Genomic DNA, 22244 nt, shown 5'->3' on the forward strand with positions numbered 1-22244 from the left:
CCTGCTGAGCACCACGGGATAGTCCTCACAACTGTTGTGTCTGTTTCTGATGTTCTTTCTCACAACTTATGTCTGTTCTGATGTTCTTCTCCGTCCCCCAGATGATATGGCTAGGACGCACCCGTATGACGGGTAGGCCTGGAGTTCTTCCGGGACCCTAGTGTCGCCCCTCTCCCACAATTGCCCCCTATGTCTGCTTAGGTGATTTAGGTGAGACAGCCAACCTATAATTAACTGTCCTGCCGTTGGTTTGAAGTAATGCTTGGAGCCCAATACTTCCTCGGCGTTCCGGCCACCGGCTACGCGCCTCAGTAGGATATTGCCTCGATCTTACGGCACGACTCCTACTGGTGTTATCTCCCTTTTGCTGTGATCTCATTTCTCACTGCTTCACAATAAACCTCGCTTCTTGTCCTTTCTTGAGATACCGCCGCAATGTCGTGCAGGCGCGGTTCCTTAATGTTCTGTTCTGTTCGCTAGGCCTCTGTCAGGATCCCACCCCTGACAGGGACCCCCCCGAATCTTCCCAAGCAACCCCTTCTCTCACTCGGTGTTGCCTGGGCAAAACCCAGTCAGTTTCTTCTCTTACTTTCTATCCAACCCCCAGTTTTACCAGATTGTGAGGAGTGGCCTAATGCATAGTACCCTTAGCTCCCCCTGGAGGCCAGACTGTGAAGTGTATTGGTGCTTGTGATACCTGGTCAGGTGAACTCCTTCAGTGCAATCAGACGTACCATCACTCCCCTTAGTGGCAGAGCGATGTTACTGCAACGACCAGGTCTCTGGGGCGCTGCACTCCCCCCTGGTTAAATCCAGTACTCCTGGACTGGGAAGAAAACAACAATACATATCAGAAAGGGACATACAAATTTTTAAAATGCTTTGAACAAGTACAATTTTTAACAGTGCTTCCCTTTATGGGAGGTGAGGACTCTTAAAGGTTACAAAAACAGGAACATGGTTAAATATTTTAAATAACAGATTATAAATAACTTCTCTTACCCAGTCGGGTATTCTACTTAAGTGCAAATTCTGAACAATAATTTAACTTCTCCTTTAAGGACGTATAAGCTGGATCCACTAAAGGCTTACTATAAAACTCTATAATATAAATTAACTTTCTGTCACTTCTCTTTTCTAAGTGCAACACTTTCCTATTGACTCTCTGATTCGTCTAATGCAGGACCGCCTGTCTATCTACCCAGGCCTACTGCCTCTCTCTCAATTCACAGTATAAGATTGGTCAACCATCTCTCTATGGTTTTCAGGAGGACTCCCTAACCTCTACAGGTTTGTTTTTCCCTGAAATTCAGCTTTCAGTTCTTTCCTGTCCTCAGTCTTTTAATAACATTATTAAACATTTGCGATAACTAACTACGCATTACTTGCCACATACAACATTATTACTGTTCACTTTCTTTTAAGGCAACATTATACATTAGGTGCAACTAGTGAACCTTCCCTTTAAGAGGGAACCAAGTCTCTTTGAGGTAGCGCAACTTCCCAAGTCGCAAGTCGGTCTACAGCAGGAACTCCTGTGCTGTTTCCAGGAACAGTTTCTTCGAAAAGAGTTCCTTTTCTTGTAAAACCAGTAGGGGGCACCCTTAATAAGGTGCAAACTATTTACAAGGCAGTTTGTGAACCATTCACCGTCCATGATTCGGTAGTCTTTGCAACATGGGTGAACAAAAAGCAAAAAGGAAAATAAAAACAAAAATAAAAAGCAATAGAGATCCCGGGTAAACAAAGGGATCCCTTTAAGAGTAACCCTGGTCTGGTTTTAGCAGCAACAAAGGGACAAACAATTAAAAGAACTATTTACAGTTTGTAGAACTTTAAGGCTTCATTCTGACTGATCAGGAGGTGGCCTCCTCCCGGTCCTTACCTGGCAAGTGGCCCTCGGTGGTCTGGGAGGGCCCGATCCTCGTCCAGGCAACAGCGGCGCCCCTCTTTGGGCCACCCTTCTCAGCCGGGAACGGGCGTGACCCATAGGCACACGATGGGTCGGGATATTCTGATGGTCCGCAGCGGAGGGTTCTGCCACCTTTTCTGCAGTGGGGACAACCTCCGGAGTCCTAGCAGCGACCTGGAGAGTGGTGCACCGCTGAACACCCCGGGCCGTCCAGCCGACTTCCCTCTGCCACCGGGTGTAGGTCACAGCATCTCTGGGTTCTAAGTCGCAGTCCACATCATACTTTCCACCGCAAGGCTCCACTTCTCTCCGGTCGACGCGGACCTGCAGCGGCTCTCCGATCTCCTGGATAACTCCCCTTCCTTCCCGGGAGTTGAAGAAAACCACTACACCCCACTGCGACGGTGGGACCTCCACAGCACCCTTCAGGTCGACCAGGGCCGCAGGTTGGGGCCTGTTCCTCCAGGCTGCCATCAGGCGCCGTAGGTGCTCCGCAGTCGGCAGGATCCTCAGGTCTGGCGTCTGCTGCTCATGCTCTGCCGGCGGGACCCGGAGGTCTGCCGCGGTCGGGATGGATAGAGCGGGGGACACTGGGGACAGGCGGATTTCCGTCGGCTGGCCCAACCGGGAGGTCACACGGTCGTCGGCCTCCCGGCGGCGTGCTAACTGCCGGGCATCGGCCGCAGCCACCCACTCCTCAGATGGCTGCCAGCTGGGTCTCCCCATCGGTAGCTCCGTGAGGGCCAGTCCTTGCAGCGACGGCGACTCCGGGACTGCTATGGGTGATGCTGCCTCGTGCTGGGTCGGGTCGTCCCCATGCGGTGCTTCGGACGTCGCCATCTTTATCCCCTCCTCTGGGTCTTCTTCCCGCGCTCTTTTCCGGGGGCGGCCCCGTCTCCATGGTCTCCACCCTCCAAAGAGGATGAGATGGCGGACCTCAGCCGCTGACAGACACGTCCTCAGGATTCAGTAATATTTAGACTGGGCGGCCATTGTCTTGCGCGCTCTCCAGCTCGTTCACGCCCACTTCACGCCCTTCTTGTTCTTCTGCGCTCTTCCCAGCGCTGCAATGGCGGCGATTTTGGTGGGAAATAGCAACACTCAGTCTTTGCAATAAATCACGGTTCAAGCACAATTCAATCACAGTTCCAAGGCACACATGACCTGTTTCTTCAGGCTTAAGTAGATCCTGTTCGTGACAGCAAGTTTGGAGCGCCCCCAGACGCAGGGCCGCGGGGTACTCGGTACCGGGCCTCTCTGTCTCAGTTCTGGGGTTGTCACGGTGGCTAGACCCGGTCAGTGACCCTGCTAATGGGCGTCCAATGAAAGGTGTGGTGATGGTGCGTGGTGTAGGTCGCGGTGAATAACGAGGACACAGGGTTGCAGTCTCTTTACCTCTTTTACTGAAGGCTTCAGGATCCTCAATCCGGAGTATTGTTAACAGGGCTGGCTGAGACCGGCCGGTCCGAAGGCACATCCAGAGTTCCCTTTGCAGGTGGAAATCTGTGCCTACCTTCTAGCGCCTGTGTGTTGTAGTACTTCCCTGCTGAGCACCACGGGATAGTCCTCACAACTGTTGTGTCTGTTTCTGATGTTCTTTCTCACAACTTATATCTGTTCTGATGTTCTTCTCCTTCCCCCAGATGATATGGCTAGGACGCACCCGTATGACGGGTAGGCCTGGAGTTCTTCCAGGACCCTAGTGTCGCCCCTCTCCCACAATTGCCCCCTATGTCTGCTTAGGTGATTTGGTGAGACAGCCAACCTATAATTAACTGTCCTGCCGTTGGTTTGAAGTAATGCTTGGAGCCCAATACTTCCTCGGCGTTCCGGCCACCGGCTACGCGCCTCAGTAGGATGTTGCCTCGATCTTACGGCACGACTCCTACTGGTGTTATCTCCCTTTTGCTGTGATCTCGTTTCTCACTGCTTCACAATAAACCTCGCTTCTTGTCCTTTCTTGAGATACCGCCGCAATGTCGTGCAGGCGCAGTTCCTTAACGTTCTGTTCGCTAGGCCTCTGTCAGGATCCCAACCCTGACATGGACCCCCCCGAATCTTCCCAAGCAACCCCTTCTCTCACTCGGTGTTGCCTGGGCAAAACCCAGTCAGCTTCTTCTCTCACTTTCTATCCAACCCCCAGTTTTACCAGATTGTGAGGAGTGGCCTAATGCATAGTACCCTTAGCTCCCCCTGGAGGCCAGACTGTGAAGTGTATTGGTGCCTGTGATACCTGGTCAGGTGAACTCCTTCAGTGCAATCAGACGTACCATCACTCCCCTTAGTGGCAGAGCGATGTTACTGCAACGACCAGGTCTCTGGGGCGCTGCATAAGTATGCATGGCAATGTATATTTTAGACGTTAGATGAATATTCCCAATTACCATTTTCAAAAACTTAACAAATATAATACAACATAATCTAAACCTCCCAACAAAGGCAGGGCTATTGAAAAGCCTGAGCTTAGCAAGCGAAAGGAATACCTCTTTAATTTTAGGAGTGTAATACAGATCTAAACATTATAAATCTTCCCGCAGGAAGAAATACAATTATCATTCCCTTGGAAACCCTGTAGCCCCCATAACATACCAGGAAATAGTGACTTTGGGTTTCCTTCATTCAAGAAGAGCCACCTCCTCCATTCATGAGTCTCAAGGACCGTTCATTGGTTTCCAGTCAGGACATTGCCTCCTTTGGGAAGTCGAACATCTGTACTTTTTTACGTGCTGGATATAACATGGAGTATGTTACTTGTGTAGCACGCAGTCTCATTTTTATGTCAATGAATTGGACTCTCCTCTGAGAAATCCGGGTATACGGACACAGTAGAGCCAATAATGGTTAATGCTTGATTATTTCTTGCTTTCTGCAAAATCATATCTCATTCTCTGAAGTGAAGTATCTTTATTATGATACGACCAGGTTTGGCAACTAGTGGTCCCAGGCTAATTGGTATCCTTTGGACACATTGTGGCAAAAAAGGGGGCCAGGGCATCTTTACCGAACTGATCCAGCAGCACTTAAGATTCCAAGTAGTTTGCAGATTTCAATATGGGCAGTTTAGGCATGCTTATGTCATGCAGAGTAGTACGATGAATATGGAGATTCACAAGGATATATTGCTTGATTATGTCTGAGCAGAGGGGGGAACAAAGGGGTAGTGTCGGGTATTTATAAGGATCTAATGCACACTTTTTAAAATAATTATCCTATTAGAGCACAGGAGAAATGGAGGAGGAGTTGGGTAGGATAGAGGAAGATAAATGGGAAGTGATTATGGAATATATACCCCAATTATCGCTGAGTGAACCGGGCAGACTCTCGCAAGATCTATGTACTCCATAGGGTGTATAGGACTCCTGAACGGCTCTAAAGGCGGGTCTGAGACAGACTTCTGAGTGTCCTCGGTGCCAGGTGGAGGGGGCTGGAATTCTCCATATGTTATGGCAGTGTCCAGATTTTTAAATAATTTTTCAAGCTGGTAGTGAATGAAAAAAGGAGGGCACCACCACAAAAGAAGATCTCCTATATTACGCCAAGGCAATTTACAAAGACCAACAGAGAAAGGGGCATAAGAATACCACAGGGATCACTCAGAAATGCATAAAATAGTTAATTTTTATTGACATATGCAACACTACAAAGATAAAAACATTAAAAACCAAGAAAAACATATATGCCCGTAATAAGGCTACAGGCGATGTCACACTCCTCCTTGTCAGAAATTAATGTATACCCTTAGGTAAATTTCCCTCAAAGGATATCAATCCTAATACACACCCTTTGATGGATTAAACAATGCCAGCTGCCACCTTGACCACATTATACCAAATGCAAATCACAACACCCCATAACAGTTATATATACCAGTATCCATATGCTGTTTAGGGGATATGGATATACAGAGGCTCTTGGACCCGACAACCAAGGTGTGCAACAATAAGGTTTATAATAATGTGCTCATCAGCATGCTGCAGAGGTGCATGTCGAACAGTATCATGAGGTGACCATGTGCACATCAAATAAATTAAGCAGTTACCCAAGGCAAAGCCAGCCAGGGGGGTGAAGATAAAGTCAAGTGGAGAATAATCACTCACTACAGGGCACATACAGCGAAAACACAGTAAAAATATCAAGTGGGTGATCAACCCATCTCAAAATGTGATACTACCTGTGCCCTGTGATGTGCCTATCAACTGCTGCTCAGTCTCTGTGGTGAGTAATCAGAGCTATGGGCCGGAGGGGTGGACGATGGAGGAGGAAGAGAAGTTGCCCAACGCGTGTTGCCAGCTAAAACTGGCTTCTTCAGGGTCCTATTACTGGCATATGTGTTTTTCTTGGTTTTTAATGTTTTTATCTTTGTAGTATTGCATATGTCAATAAAGATTAACTATTTTATGCATTTCTGAGTGATCCCTACGATATTCTGATGTCCCTTTCTCTGTTGGTCTTTATATTTTTCAAGCTGGTGTTATAAAGTATTCTAATTTAGTGAGATAATGACTTCTGGGTTTTCATTAACTGTATGCCATAATCATGAACATTAACAGAAATAAACACTTGAAATAGATCACACTTTTTTTTATGACTAGTGATGAGCGAGTATACTCGTTGCTCGGGTTTTGCCAAGCACGTTCGGGTGGTCTCCGAGTATTTGTGACTGCTTGGAGATTTAGTTTTTGTTGATGCAGCTGCATGATTTACAGCTGCTAGCCAGCCTGAGTACATGTGGGGGTTGCCTGGTTGCTAGGGAATCCCCACATGTAATCAAGCTGTCTAGTAGCCGCAAATCATGAAGCTGCGGCAAGGAAAACTAAATCTCCGAGTACTCAGAAATACTCGGAGACCACCCGAGCGTGCTCGGGAAAACCGTAGCAACAAGTATACTCGCTCATCACTAGTAATTATTATTATTTATTATTATTGTACATTTTTATAGCGCCATTTATTCCATGGCGCTTTACATGTGAAAAGGGGGCAAATATAATGACTATAATATATGAGATTCACTTTTTGTATTGAAGAACTAAAATAAATTAACTTTTTGATGATATTCTAATTTTGTGAGAAGCACCTGTACCTACAATCTGATAAATACCAGAAAATGCCCTGTACCGATACAAAGATTACTGATAATACTAAAAACAGGAGGCTTCTGTAGCGTTTAAAAGGAACTCCACCCCCCAAAACCGGTATCACTTAGCAAAAACCTAGAGGTAGGGTGTAAATAGGGGCAATACCTGTTGTATGGAATGTGGCACATGTAGTATGGAATGTCCCCATGCTCTTGTTTCTGTTTATAAAGAAAACAACAAAAATGTTGAGCCTCATAAATTGGAAAAGAAAAAAGTCCTATAAAATGTAACCATTTATTTCTTTATATTGAACAGAAACTTTGAATATATCTTTATAGATGATATAAAAAGCTAAACTTACTAGTTTTTCTGCCCATACTTAGCTGCATGGGTTGACACCCTTATCCTAATGAACGTAGTGGCTCATCCACTACATATCGTGAGGCCCTAAAGGAATCCCTAGTTGTCCCTGTAGTAGATACCAATAGAAGTAGAAATATCTCTAAACATGTTTCACAACTCTAGTTGGTCACAAATAAAGTGCATACAGGCTAGTGGCAGGTAAGGTGCATACTTCCTTCACACAAAACATCATCTTGGATAAGAAAAAACACATGATCCCTCTGCACCACCCTTGTTTACTCATCTCAGTGATAAGTGTTTTCCCTCACTGTTTCTTGAAGGTTCATAAGGGAAAAACTATATAGGAAGCCCTTTGCAGTGTTGTTCCGTTTTTCTTTGTGCTACAAAGAAGAGCAGAAATCCCTCCTTTTTGTGTACTGTGTATGGAAGCTATTATAGCAACTAGTGTCAATCCAGTAGATCAAAGACTACTGATGGAGATGGTACCCACACAGCTTGTCCTCTATATTACCTGAAGGGACAGGGACACTTTAATTTAACATGTATGTTTGTTAAATACAAGTCACACTTTATACTAATCAATTTATTTCCAATTTTGTCTTTTAGATACAAAGAAAGGATGACAAGAATTTACCAGTATTATCTGATGAGATTCCAGTTTCTATTACAGACGTAATATTCAGAATGTTTCTTGGATATTTTAATGTACTTTCACCAGTTTATGTATAATATATATATATATATATATATATATATATATATATATATATATATATATGTGTGTGTGTGTGTATATATCTATATATATGAGGCATCGTAATTACTCGCTAATCCCGCCCTCTACACAGTAGCTCCGCCCCCACCTCATCACCACATATAATCCCGCCCCCCACCACATTACCACACACAATCCCGCCCCCCCACCACATTACCACACACAATCCCGCCCCCCACCACATTACCACACACAATCCCGCCCCCCCACCACATTACCACACATAATCCCGCCCCCCACCACATTACCACACACAATCCCGCCCCCCCACCACATTACCACACACAATCCCGCCCCCCACCACATCACCACACATAATCCCGCCCGCACCACATTACCACAATTATTGTTATTAACTTCATTTTAAGTTAATTTACCACCTGCATAAGTTCTATTGAATGTTGTCATTATTTACTTTAGTTTAATCACCAGCAGCGTTAATTGGATAGCAATGAGTGTGCCGAGCGTTGGCTGGCTGGAAACAGCTAGTATTTATATATATATTATATATATATATACGGTATATATATATATATATATATATATATATATATATATATATATATATATATATATATAGATATATATATAGATAGATATATATAATTACTTCCTTTTTTTCTGTAGGTTTTAAGAGCCCAAGCAAGACTAACCACATTTTATGGTGCCTTTGGCCCTGATAAATTTAGGTTGGTGATTTTTATTTAGTGTGGGTTTTTTTACATTGTAAATAAGACATAGATTTTTAATACTTAACTTAAACTTTTTGCCTTTCTTTTATTTAGCGGCATTGCATGGATAGAGTTCTTAAACAACAATGATGTGGTAAAGGATATTATTTTTCAACTGGAAGAGATGAATTTGACTTGTGCGCAATATCTTTGGCTTAGACATCAGGTAATTTGATGAGGAAATACTTTTACATGTCTTATACAGTTAGTTTTGTTCAATAGAATTGCTTATACTTTCTTTTTCTTTTTGAAATTTTATAGGCGGAGTTTGAAAGCAAGTTTGATGAGAAGTTGCTAGAGAATCTCCTGAACAAAATTCCTGCAAACATCTCATCACAAGAACTATGTCTTTGGTTCAGCAATATATTGATTCCATTTGTAAGAAGGATTGTGCCTAAAGGACAGGTATTTTATTTTCAGTTGGAAGTCAGCAGTGGCTTACAGTTGGCAATTGGTTCGCACTTACGCCAGCTTCTCTCATCTGGCTTTCATGGCCTTAGTATGACCACGATGTCTGGTCTGTGCTTGGGTTTTCAGACCAAAACTCTCCTGCCTCATAGGCATACATGAAGCTGTTGAGTTAGGGTTGGCAGTCCTGTCCTGCAGCCGATCTGCACATTGCTGTCCATATTTGGCCTGTGAATGACAAACTTATTAAACTGATACTCGCCACACATGGTGAAATGTTGGTCAAGTTATGGCTTAATCCATTTGCTTTTAAATATAGTACATGTTAAACATGGTATAACCTGCATGGTTTTTAAGAGGGGGGGGAGGAGTTTCATCCAATCTGAAGCCTTTCATTTTAAAAGCAAAATTTGGCAAAAAGTTATATATAATACTGCATATGTCTGGGATGCCTATGCTTCTATGACTTATTGAGCATTTTAATTTCAGTGCAATTATGGTATTTTTTCTGCTTCCATAGAAAATTGTAGCAAAATGGCTGGAACACAGAGCACGAGCCTTAGAAATAACAGATAAGGTAATTGATTAGAATTCCTTCTAATGAGATTTTATAGGCTTTATCAACCGTGCGCTTGATTTTCACTAAAACATAATTTCAGCTAAAATTGATATCATCTTGTGTCTCCTGCGTGTACTGTATGGCCGAAAACATTCTCCTGGTATCACCTGATTACTAGTGCTTTGTTCACACAACTATATAATGCTTTCCATGTATGGAGTTCAATACCTGTACCAATCTCAGGTCTCCAGACCTGAACTAACAGTAACATATATGCATAAGTACATAGTCTATACAAGACAATGACCATCAAGTTCTACTTGTGTGACGGGAGGGAATAAAAGGAAGGGGGTATACAGTTGTATGAAATATTGTTTGCCCCTTCCTGATTTCCTATTCTTTTGCATGTTTGTCACACTTACATGTTTCAGATCATCCAACAAATTTAAATATTAGAGAAAGATAACAGAAGTAAACACAAAACGCAAACCTACAGGGCCCTGTGTGAAAAAGTGATTGCTCTCCCCCTTAAAACATAAATTAACTGTGGTTTATCACATCTTTGGGAAGCTGAGTTCAAATCCCTTAGCCAAAGCCAGGCCTGATTGCTGACACACCTGTTCTCAATCAAGAAATCACTTAGGACCTTACCTGACAAAGTAAAGTAGACCAAAAGATCCTCAAAAGCTAGACATAATGCTGCGATCCAAAAAAAATTCTGGCACAAATGAGAAACAAAGTAATTGAGATCTATCAGTCTGGAAAAGGTTTTAAAGCCATTTATAAAGCTTTGGGACTCCCGTGAACCACAGCGAGAGCCATTTTCCACAAGTGGCGAAAACATGGAACAGTGGTAAACCTTCCCAGGAGTGGCCGGCTGACCAAAATTACCCCAAGAGCACAGCAACATCTCATCCAAGAGGTCCTAACTTTACTCCCCTTAGAACGTTTTGGTTTCTGCATATGATTAATGCCCATGTGCATAACTTTACCTTTCTCCACATTGAATCTCATCTGCCAAATGGATGCCCAAGCACTCATTTTTTTTCAAGTCATTTTTTTTTAAGTCAGCCTTAAACTTATTAACATCTTCCATAGACTCCACTGCACTATACTTCGTAGTTTGGTGTAATCTGCCCCCCCAAAATAGGATTAATAGTATTTTCTCCTTTGCCTCATTGGGGGACACAGGACCGTGGGTGTATGCTGTTGCCACTAGGAGGCTGACACTAAGTTAATACAAAGAAAGTTAGCTCCTCCTCTGCAGTATACACCCTTCTGCTGGCTCCTAGAGAACCTGTTCATGCTTAGTGTACGTAGGAGGTACACGGGTATGCAATTCCGACCAAAAACTATTTTTAATTTTTAATTCTTAAAATTTTTACCTGGACGAAGGGGCGACGGATCCTTTCAAGGCTCCGATCTCCCCGAACCAACAGGCGAGCACATGGAGTGTTGCCTCCACGTATCCTCTCCTTCGACATGGGATGCCATGCCTGGCTGGTTTTTAGGGGCGACAGGTCCCTCAAAGAGCACCGATCTCCCCTCACCATCAACAGACGAGCACATGGAGTGTCGCCTCCATGTACCCTCTTCTGCAGCCAGGCCTAATGCCGGACAACCAGCCCTGTCCACCATGATTAAACCCCTTGGATGCACAGAGGCACCCTCCGTTTTGGTGTCCATGCAGCCCCCACTGCTCCACCACTGTCTAGAGGATGAAGCAAGGAGGCAGATGTTTCCTCTCCATTTCCCAATGAAAGGGAGAGTGGATTGAGTGCTTTTAGCCTTATCCCTGCACCGTTTAAAAAAAAATCACCAGCGACAGCAGCTGCACAACAGAGGTACCTGCACTATAGCAAAGGTACCTGCAGCATCATCCGAAGGACATCTCCAGCCTCTCCTGGTAAGCGCCATGAAGGGGGGCTCTGAGCAGTCCGGGCACAGGCAGCAGACTTTTCCTGGAAGGGGGGACGTTTTTCTGTTTTTCAGGCCTGGGTAAAAATTTAGTCCCCGGCGTTGGCCTTGTACAGGCTCCGCCCCCGCTATGATGCGATCCGGAGGCTCCACCCACTTTTCTGGCGCTTCTCTTTTTGAACGAGAGTTGTTCATGAAATCTCTACGGTCATCTTCCTACACCCTGTCGCAAGCTGACAGGGCCTCCGAATGCTCAGGAAGCCTCCTGCTTGCTCAGATAGCGACGTGGAGTGTGATTCTCGTGGCTGGGACTCAGGACCTGGGTAAGGAGCGCTGCCAATAGCTCTCTCTCTTCCTTTCAGTATTCTGTACTCTGTGGGAACCCTGATTAAGCGGGCATTTAGGAGTACATCTTGTCCCAGGCTCTGGCACCTAAAAAGTCCCTTAAGACTCTTACAGTCTTTTTCACTTGATGTAACTCCTGCCAGTCTGTGTTTCCAAAAGCTCAAAGTTCGCTGCTCTGCAAAGCCTGTGACCCCAAATGCGCTCAGCCCAGTGTCCTTAGTTTCCCTGAGTGGGTCCCATCTCTGTCGCAATCTATGACTTCTCTGGCCAAAGCGCTTGAATCCTTCAGTGTTCCTTCTGGGGATCATGGCGTTCGCACATCTGACGCAGAGGGACCCTCCCCTACATGGGAACAGTCGACTAGCAGGGGCCGCACACAATCTAGAAACGTACAAGCGTCCAGGAAACGGATACGTAGTACTTCTCCCGTACAATCACGTACCATGGTGTCCGTGAGTTCCGTTTCACGTTCTCCCTCTTGCTTGCACAGAATGGTACAACAATTTTTTTTTTTCTTTGTATTGTTGCATTCTGTGCAAGCCAGGGTGTGGCCTTCCTGTTTCTGAGCTTGAGATTATATATAAGGCTTCCACAGTCTAGTGTTTCACTGGTTGGGCCCAGTCCTTTTGTCTGTCCTTATTCACACTGAGGTCAACATTGACACATGGTAAGGTTTTAATATTGGACAGTGTAGGACTGTCCCGATCAGAGTTACCTTGACGAGGTGGGATGGCTTTTGTGCTATTTTTTGATCAAAAAATGGTATTACTAAAAACTCTGTTATTGAAATGCACTTTTGCTTTTTTACTTAGTTATATCAGGGTTTTTGCTTACTTTTTTTCTCTTGTAGGTTTTATTGATTCTGAGTATGAATCGGATGCCTTCTTAGATCCGGATTCGCCAGATTTTCAGAGGACGGTGGATTCTCTGATTGAGGCCATCAACCAAACTCTAAAGGTTGATGAAGACTCCGGCTCTGTGCCGGATCACGCTGTGTGCTTCAAAAAAAGCTAAGCGTCCTCATAGAACATTCGCCATTCACCTGGAGTTTTGGTATATAGTTAATCTGCACAGGGAGCGACCGGATAAGCGCTTTACAGGACAGAAACCGCTTGAGGCAAGGAACCTTTTTCAGCTGATCTGAGAAAAGATTGAGCTGAGTCTCCTGTAGTAGACCCGCCAGTCTCTCGCCTGGCATCCAAAACCCTTCTATCCCTGCCGGACGGATCATCTTCTAAAAAACACGCAGACCGCCAAATAGAAAATTTGTCTCAATCTGTCTTTAAGGCCTCAGGTGCTGCTCTGTATCCTTCCTACGCTGCAGCGTGGGTAGCTAAAGCAATGGTTTCCTGGTCGGAGACATTGGCTAATTCCATTCAGAGCAGTAATCTTCCTCTGGAGGCAGTGCAGATGGCTAGCCAAATTTCTCAGGCAGGAGATTACCTGTTACACGCTTCTTTGGATGCGTCCAACTGTGCAGCTCTATTGGCGGCAAATGCCATCACAATCAGAAGATCTTTATGGCTCAGAGAATGGAAAGCGGATTCTGCATCAAAAAAGTCTCTGATATCTGTTCCTTACCAGAGTGGGCGTTTGGAGAGAAGCTGGATCAGCTTATCTCAGATGCTACGGGAGGAAAGAGCACATTTCTTCCCCAGCAGAGGCTTAGGTGTCCTTTTCGGCATCAACATCAAATCCGTTTCCGATCCTTTTGCGCCAATCAGGACTGGTCCACTACTACTACCTCTTCAGGCTCAGGACACTCTCCTCGCACTAACAGAGGACCCCAGGAATCCTTTAGGTCCAATCAGCGATGGAAGGGCAGGCCCAAGCAGTCTGGATCTAAGGGATCTAGGTCCCACAGATATTCCTCCCAATGATTCATGGGGTTATCCGGTCGACACCAGCAGGGTAGGCGGTCGCCTACTTCTGTTTCACAAGGTCTGGCTCTCTGTCGTTCACGAGGAATGGGTCAGGAACCTGGTGTCTTCCGCATACAAAATCGTTTTTTCCTTGCGTCCTCCTGTTCGTTTCTTTCCTTCCCGACTTCCAGCATCAAGGGCAAATGCTCTTTCCCGAGCCATACTCTTTGCGCCGCGATGGCGTTATTGTCCCAGTTCTGGAAAACGAAAGGTTCGAAGGATTCTACTCCAACCTATTCGTTGTCCCGAAAAGGGAAGGAAAAGTGAGATCCATACTAGACCTCAAACTTCTAAACAAGTTTGTCAAGGTCCGTCATTTCCGCATGGAGTATCTGCGTTCCGTCATCACCTCAATGGAAAAAGGGGAGTTTCTAGCATCCATCGAAATTCGAGATGCTTGCCTGCACATCCCGATTTCCCCACCACCACCACCAACAAAAGTTCCTGCATTTTGCCATTCACGAACAGCATTTTCAGTTCACGGCCTTGCCCTTCGCCCTTGATACCGCTGCCAGGGTCTTCACAAAGGTCATGGTGGCTGTCATGTCCATCCTGCACTCTCGGGGAATGGTCGTATTACCCTATCTGGACGACCTCCTGATCAAGGGTCCGTCTTTCCACAACTGCGCGGAGTCCGTTCGTATCACTTGAGATACTCTCTCTCATCTGGGTTGGCTGATAAACTTAGCCAGGTCTTACCCCTTTCCAGCTCAGCAGATATCCTTTTTAGGCATGACCCTTGACACCTCTCCATTCTCCCTCAAGACAAGGTCCTAGCCCTTCAGCAAGGAGCCCGCCCACTTTCTCAGTCATCCCCTCATTCCATCGGCTTTGCGTCGAGGGTACTGGTCAAAATGGTGGCAGCAATGGAAGAAGTTCCTTTCCCACAGATGCACCTCCGTCCCCTACAGCATGCTCTTCTAGCGGCTTGGCACAGGAACCTGTTTTCCCTCGACTGCTGGTGCCGCCTATCCCTGCACTCTCAGATGGTACATTGAATTCTTCCCTCAACCAGGGGAAGTCCTTACTCCCGCTTCAATGGCTAATGGTGACTACGAATGCCAGTCTTCTGGGCTGAGGAGCAGTTTTTTCATCACCACACCGCTCAGGGCCGCTGGTCATCTCAGGAATCGAAACTTACAATTAATGTCTTGTAAGTCCGAGTGATATGACTAGTGCTACTGCAGTTTCATTATCTCGTAGCATGTCACCCCATCCGAATTCAATCGGACAATGCCACAGCTGTGGCATACGTAACCATCAAGGGGTTATCTGCAGCAGGGCGGCCATGTGCGAGGTATCTCGCATTCTTCGATGGGCAGAGAGGAACCACTCGGTAATCTCTGCAGTACACATACCAGGTGTGGAAAACTGGGCAGCAGACTTCCTCAGCCGCCAGGGTCTCGCTTCGCGGGAGTGGGAACTTCAGCCGGATGTTTTCCAACAGATCTGTCTTCGTTGGGGGACCCCAGATGTCGATCTGATGGCGCCCAGACTGAACGCCAGGGTCTCCAGGTTCATAGCTCGGTCGCAAGATCCAAGAGCCATTGGAGTGGATGCTCTGGTTCTTTAGTGGCGACAGTTATGTCTTCTGTACATTTTTCCCCCGCTGCCGCTTCTTCCGAGAGTCATCAGACGGATCAAGGCAAAAGGGGTTCCAGCGATCCTGGTCACTCCGAATTCGCCACGCCGGTCATGGTTCGTAGAGTTGGTGCGCCTCGTCAGAAATGAATGTTTTGTGGAATAACCTTGATTTTTATTTACAGCTTTCATGCGTTTTGGCATTCTTTCCACCAGTCTTTCACACTGCTTTTGGGTGACCTTATGCCACTCCTGGTACAAAAATTTAAGCAGTTCTTTGTTTGATTACCATAAAGACTGAAGCATAGCAACTCACAAAAGATGTGTAAAAAGAGAAAGTATAATTTATTAATAAACACTAAAAATTACAAATTACAATCCAATAATAGTACATTACGATCCAATAATAAATCAAGCATAATATCACAACCAGAGCTATTTGAATATAAGTTATAGGTGCACCAAACACAAAGTGTTGCACTATGGAGATAAAATAAGGGCATAAATTGTAACAGAGCGAATCACTATAGCCACCTATTACATCATACTAAAGTGCCAGTGCATAATCAATGTAAGGACATCTACATTACCCTACTGTTGCATAGATTTGAAAGGGGAATATACCTATGGTCCAGTGACCCCATAATGTAACATATGCAAAAAGAGACTAATATTTCCATTATATACTCTTACCCATATTTTTGTCCATTAGTGCAAACACACGCCCCTACACGCGTTTCGCCCACAGCTTCCTCGGGGGACCTCAAATAAGGCAAAAAAAAAAAAAACGAGTTCATAATAATTTAGAAACAACAATACTAATGTTTTAACTCCGTAAGAGTTCAGAAATTAATGTTTTGTGGAATAACCTTGATTTTTATTCACAGCTTTCATGCGTTTTGGCATTCTTTCCACCAGTCTTTCACACTGCTTTTGGGTGACCTTATGCCACTCCTGGTACAAAAAATTAAGCAGTTCTTCGTTTGATGGCTTGTGACTATCATCTTCCTCTTGATTGCATTCCAGAGGTTTTCAGTGGGTTTCAGGTCTAGAAATTGGGCTGGCCATGACAGGGATTTGATGTGGTGGTCCTTCATCCACACCTTGATTGACTTATCTGTGTGGCATGGTGCATTGTCTTGCTGGAAATAGCAGTCCTCAGAGTTGAGGAACACTGCCTGAGCAGAAGGAATCAATGGTTTTTCCAGGATAACCTTGTATGTGGCTTGTTTCATACGTCCTTCGCAAAGAACAACCTGCCCAATTCCAGCCTGGCTGAAGCATCCCCAGATCATCACCGATCCTCCACCAAATTTCACAGTGGGTGCAAGACACTGTGGCTTGTACCCCTCTCCAGGTCTCCGTCTAACCATTAGACGACCAGGTGTTGATCTGAGGATGATTCAGCAAGGCTGGAATTGGGCAGGTTAATCTTGCCGAAGGACGTATGTATGGTATTCTAAAACTAAATAAACCTTCAAGTATTCTTTTCCTGTTTCAGATGTCAAATTTCCATATTTGTGTTTTACTCTCAATGGATTTGTCTATTTTTTCTACTGGATAATCATTATACTTGTGGGAATTAATATTGATATTCTTTGTTTTCTACTAAATACTGTTTTCACAGTGGCATGTTGTAATAAAAGTTTTATTTTAAATGTGCTTTGTTCTTCACTAGGCTAACTGGCCAGAGAATGGCTTTAAAATGGCAGAAACTTATTTTATCTCTAAGAATCCATCAGAACTTGGCATTGCCTCGTCTTGGCTTTGGATACCGCTGGTTAGTGCTATTTCTTAAAATGTACATCTACCCTACATTTAATATCTCTATGGAGCATTTTATGGGGCCATAATCAGCATTTGTGCAGCATTATATGGGGCAAATGTCTGTATGGAGCATCTTATGGGGCCATAATCAGCATTTGTGCAGCATTATACGGGGCATAATAGTCTATGGAGCATCTTATGGGGCTATAATCAATATTTGTGGAGCATTATACGGGGCAAATGTGTCTGAAGCATCTTATGGGGCCATAATCAGCATTTGTGCAGCATTATATGGGGCAAATGTCTGTATGGAGCATCTTATGGGGCCATAATAAACATTTGTGCAGCATTATATGGGGCATATTTTAATATAGAGCATCTTATGGGGCCCATCATGAACTGTATGGAGCATTATATGGGGCTTCTGATTCAATATGGATATTCAAAAACACTTAACCTACAGATGTCTCAATTAATTTTACTTTTATTGGTATCTATTTTTATATTTGACATTTACCGGTAGCTGCTGCATTTTCCACCCTAGGCTTATACTCGAGTCATTAAGTTTTCCCATTTTTTTGTGGCAAAAGAGTCTCTGCTTATACTCGGGTCGGCTTATACTCGAGTCTATACGGTATGTGCTGCCTCACCTATGGTCTCGTCGGTCGTCATGAACAGTCTTCCAGAACCAGTCACTGCCGAACCCTGATATTGGCTACACCTGGTCAAATGTCATCTTTGCAGTTCACAACCGCTATAGCAGAAGTGGTATAAGAAGATGATTATAAGTTAGGCCTTATTCACACATCCACGTTTCAAGTGCTTGTTTTTTTTTTGTCTTTTGCTGATGGAACACGTAGACATTATAGTGAATAGGCTTTTCACATGTGCAAAAAAGAAAAAGCAGAGAATTGTCTGATTTTATTCCAATTTTCAGATCAAACACGCCCGTTCAAGTTAATTGGTCACCCCCCTACATACGCTATTCTAGTTAAATCTCTGAACGGTCCGATTTTCACTAAGTAATGCTAGAGGAAGAGGGAAAGCCTCCCATCAGTTTTTGTATCTGAGAAGAGAAAAACAGATGTCACACTGATGGTAAAAATGGACGCATGGACCAAGTACTGATTAATATTGAATCCAGCACACTCTTGAAAATGGGATCCTTTTTAGGGTATGAGAAATAAAACAGAAGTATGAATGGGGTCTTATTTTAATGCATTTCCTGTTTTTACCCACTTAAAAAAAAAGCCTAATTTAAATTTTCTTAAAATAAATGAGTTAATAAGTAGGGTTGAGCGAAACGGATCGGTCAATTTCATAAGTCGCCGACTTTCGGCAAAGTCGGGTTTCATGAAACCCGAGCCGATCCCAGTGTGGGATCGGCCATGCGGTCGGCGATCTTCGTGCCAAAGTCGCGTTTTGTACGACACTTTAACCGCCATTTTTTCAGCCAATGAACGATTGTGGGCAGCGTGATGACATAGGTCTCGTCTTGCGTTCTGGGGAGGGAGGGAGAGAGAGAGGAAAAAAAAAACAAACAAAAAAAAAACCCCATTGACTTGCATTGGGTTCCGTGTTTTGGTCGGGCCCCGACTTTTCACAATAATCGGCCGATTTCACACGATCCGACTTTAGAGAACAAAAAAATCCTAAAAAAGTAAAAGTCGCTCAACCGTATTAATAAGTATATAATCATTTTAGATGGCGTTGGCTCACTATTTGGATATTTTTGTACTGAAATTTCGATTGTTCTTTATAGGTGACAGCATTTATTTTCTAATTTGTTGATCATTCCTTTTTAATGTATGATGTAAAGTATTTTTACTGCTCTTTTAACATTTCAGAAAGAAGATGGTGACTGTGAAGAAGTCCAGCAGTTGATGAAGCTTGTCACAAGTCTTCAGGAGCTCATAGATCTGTACAGGAATTACAACTGCAGAATTGCACTTTCTGAATATGAAAAGGTAGTTTAATTTCTAGTCTTAGTCTTCTGACTTTTTTTTTGGTCTTCTAACCTTTTTTTTTCTTTATCCATAATTTGTATATTTTTTATCTTTGTATCAAAATTTCAGGAAACTACTACTACAATTGTGTTCCGTATGTTGGATAAAGTCATGGCCCCTGAACTTATTCCAACTACATTAGAAAAAGTTATAAGACCTTATATGCACCAGCATAACCTTCACGAGGAAGAACTTTTGATTCAGTACATTAAGGTAAATCCTTAACTATCAATTTTATAGAGAAAATAGAAATATAACTGCTTGCGTCCTAAATTGTTTCCTATATTTCTAAGGATTTGCTGGAACATTGCAGTTCGCGTGCTGCATCATTGTTTGAAACAGCGTGGGAGGCCAAGGCAATGGCTGTTATTGGCTGCATGTCTGACACAGATGTAAGTAAACCAATTTTTTAATGGGAAGCTTAGTTTTCCTAACAAAAGACTATTAGAATCTGATAATCTTGTAGGAAGAATTTCATCTCAGGGTTCATCTTTATATAAGCGGCTCTAAGATTGAGCTGGGTGCATTGACCTCATGATTTCTTTTCCCCAGGTACCCTGTGTCTTGCTTTTATTTATTTATTTTTTAATTGATTATCTCTTCTTCAAAGGGGAGGGAGGGTGATTTCAACCTAATGTAATGTCGAGTGCTGCTCTTGGCCATTGCGTTAGATGGAAGGTGGCGCACTGAATTAGCTTTGTCGACCCTTAATTCAAAGGGAACTTTTAGAGTTCCCAGGGGTCAGACCCCCACCTTCTTTGATGACATGACATCCCTTTATAAGATCGGAATACCCCCTTTGAATATATTGTAATTGTTTTAAGAAATTCCAAAATTGTTTATGCACAATCCAATTTTCACCTTCATTTTTTTCAATACAGTTAATATTTGATGCTGTACTTCAAATTATGTACGGTGCTGTGGTTCCTTGGAGTGATGCCGTTGAGCAGCTAGTAAAGCAGCATCTAGAGATGGATCATCCCAAGTAAGGCAAAAAACCCTATTACAAATATATGCACAATTCTACTTGGTAAAAAAAGGGACAAGCTGAAAAATCAATTAGAGACAGCTTCAGGTGGCCCACACTTGACAAGTTTACTTAGATCCCCATAAAACCGTGTCTGTGCTGCGGGGTAAAGCTTGTTTAACATTGTGAGATACATTGCAAAGCAGATCATCCTATATGTCATGGATCCTATAAAAATAACACCCCCAAAGGCATTGGATGTAGGACTTCTTTAGTAAATGATTAGTAGATCACAGCATTTCCCTTTTTAACATATGTGTGCTTTCTTTGTAGAGTAAAATTATTACAAGAAAGCTACCGCCTCATGGAGATGAACAAACTTCTACGAGGCTATGGCATAAGAAGTTTTAATTTTTCAAATGATAAACAAATCATGGTAAGACCATCATGTCGGTGTATGTATGTACATATGCACACTTTTTAATTAAAAGATTGTTCTTATTCTTACTCTTGTTCGGTTTTTTTTGTTTTTTTTTTAGGGTTTAATCAAATACATCTTAAAACAGGATTCTCCTTCGTCTTTGGAAGATGCTTTAAAGATTGCCCAGACCCATAGACTTCCAACAGTAGAGGTGTATATATTCAGAATTGTGCAGCTAATTTACATCAACAGAGTAAGTTAGATTGGTTTCCTTACAACATTTCTGGAAAAGTATTAACATTATACTTTGGTGACTGATTTTTTATTTTGTTTTTAATATTAAAGTATTGTCAGAAGGTTTTTCTTTTTTTAAGAAAGCTGAAGTTGCTGCAGTCAAGTTACGATATCTACCCCTTAATACTGCACTATGTGACTTGCTTAACGTCCACACGGAAAAGGGATTGCTGTTCTAATTCATTAAGGCCATATATGGTGTAACGATTGGAAACAGAGGCACAGATGTTGAAGTGCACTTTTGTTTAGTGCAATTTTCGTGGAACCTCAGGACCACTATCCGGGGGGCTCCGAAAGGGGCTTAACTATGCGAGCCCCAGACACCTATAGCAAGACCCCTCAAACAGGGCCAGGTTGGGATGCCCGAGGGATGCAAGGTGCTACCTCCAATTAGACCCTGATCAAGTGGAAGCTGACCCAGCGGGACAGGCAGTCTGACAGGTACTGCAGGAGGCGGAGAGCTTGGAAGATGGTAGATGGCTGAAGTGGGCAGCGGCTGTTGGGAACAGCTGCAGAAGGTTCTGGCTTAGTCCAGAGAAATGAAGAGAGACTTGGCATGCACACTGGTGAGACAAACCGGAGTTAGCAAGGTACACAGACACGCAGGTGCAAGGAACCTGGGAATAGCAACAGGAAACACTTGTTGCTCAAGCACCTCCCTTAGGGCAGAAGTGCCAGAAATAGCAAGAGTCGCTCAGCCATTGGTTAAGACACTTTTTGGAAATGGTGCACTGTCTCTTTAAGAGACCGGGAGTGCGCACGCCCTCAGAGCCATACCAGGAAGCCTGTGGGGAGCGCGCAGTTTCCAGGAAGCAGCAGCAAGGGATGGACGGGTGGGACAAGGAACGGAGGGTCGGCACGCCTGATGTGAATCATGCAGAGGTGGCGGACCCAGGGAGAGAGGAGGGTACCGAAAAGCGGGCCGGAAACAAGGAGTACGGCGGCGCCCGTGCAGGGGTGCCGACGCTACATATGGTCAGCTTATCTTGACCGTGAAGCCTCTCCATCGCCTCGTTAGGATTGAATTAATGTGTGCATGTATGTATATATATATACACTCACCGGCCACTTTATTAGGTACACCATGCTAGTAATGGGTTGGACCCCCTTTTGCCTTCAGAACTGCCTCAATTCTTCGTGGCATAGATTCAACAAGGTGCTGGAAGCATTCCTCAGAGATTTTGGTCCATATTGACATGAT

At 44.0% G+C, this 22244-nt stretch overlaps 1 protein-coding gene across 1 annotated transcript in view; it reads left to right on the forward strand.

Moving 5' to 3' along the window:
- Positions 1-22244, forward strand: part of KNTC1 (kinetochore associated 1) — a 352480-nt gene that overhangs the window by 134795 nt on the left and 195441 nt on the right. Inside the window, exons 19-30 of the mRNA XM_077293161.1 lie at positions 7957-8022; positions 8753-8814; positions 8911-9022; positions 9118-9261; positions 9785-9841; positions 17267-17368; positions 19203-19322; positions 19431-19574; positions 19655-19753; positions 20243-20346; positions 20662-20764; positions 20868-21002. Coding sequence (XP_077149276.1) covers positions 7957-8022; positions 8753-8814; positions 8911-9022; positions 9118-9261; positions 9785-9841; positions 17267-17368; positions 19203-19322; positions 19431-19574; positions 19655-19753; positions 20243-20346; positions 20662-20764; positions 20868-21002 — 1248 coding nt within the window. The remainder of the gene's footprint in view (positions 1-7956; positions 8023-8752; positions 8815-8910; positions 9023-9117; positions 9262-9784; positions 9842-17266; positions 17369-19202; positions 19323-19430; positions 19575-19654; positions 19754-20242; positions 20347-20661; positions 20765-20867; positions 21003-22244) is intronic.

The sequence above is a fragment of the Ranitomeya variabilis genome, chromosome 1, assembly GCF_051348905.1.
Source record: "Ranitomeya variabilis isolate aRanVar5 chromosome 1, aRanVar5.hap1, whole genome shotgun sequence".
Taxonomy (NCBI): domain Eukaryota; kingdom Metazoa; phylum Chordata; class Amphibia; order Anura; family Dendrobatidae; genus Ranitomeya; species Ranitomeya variabilis.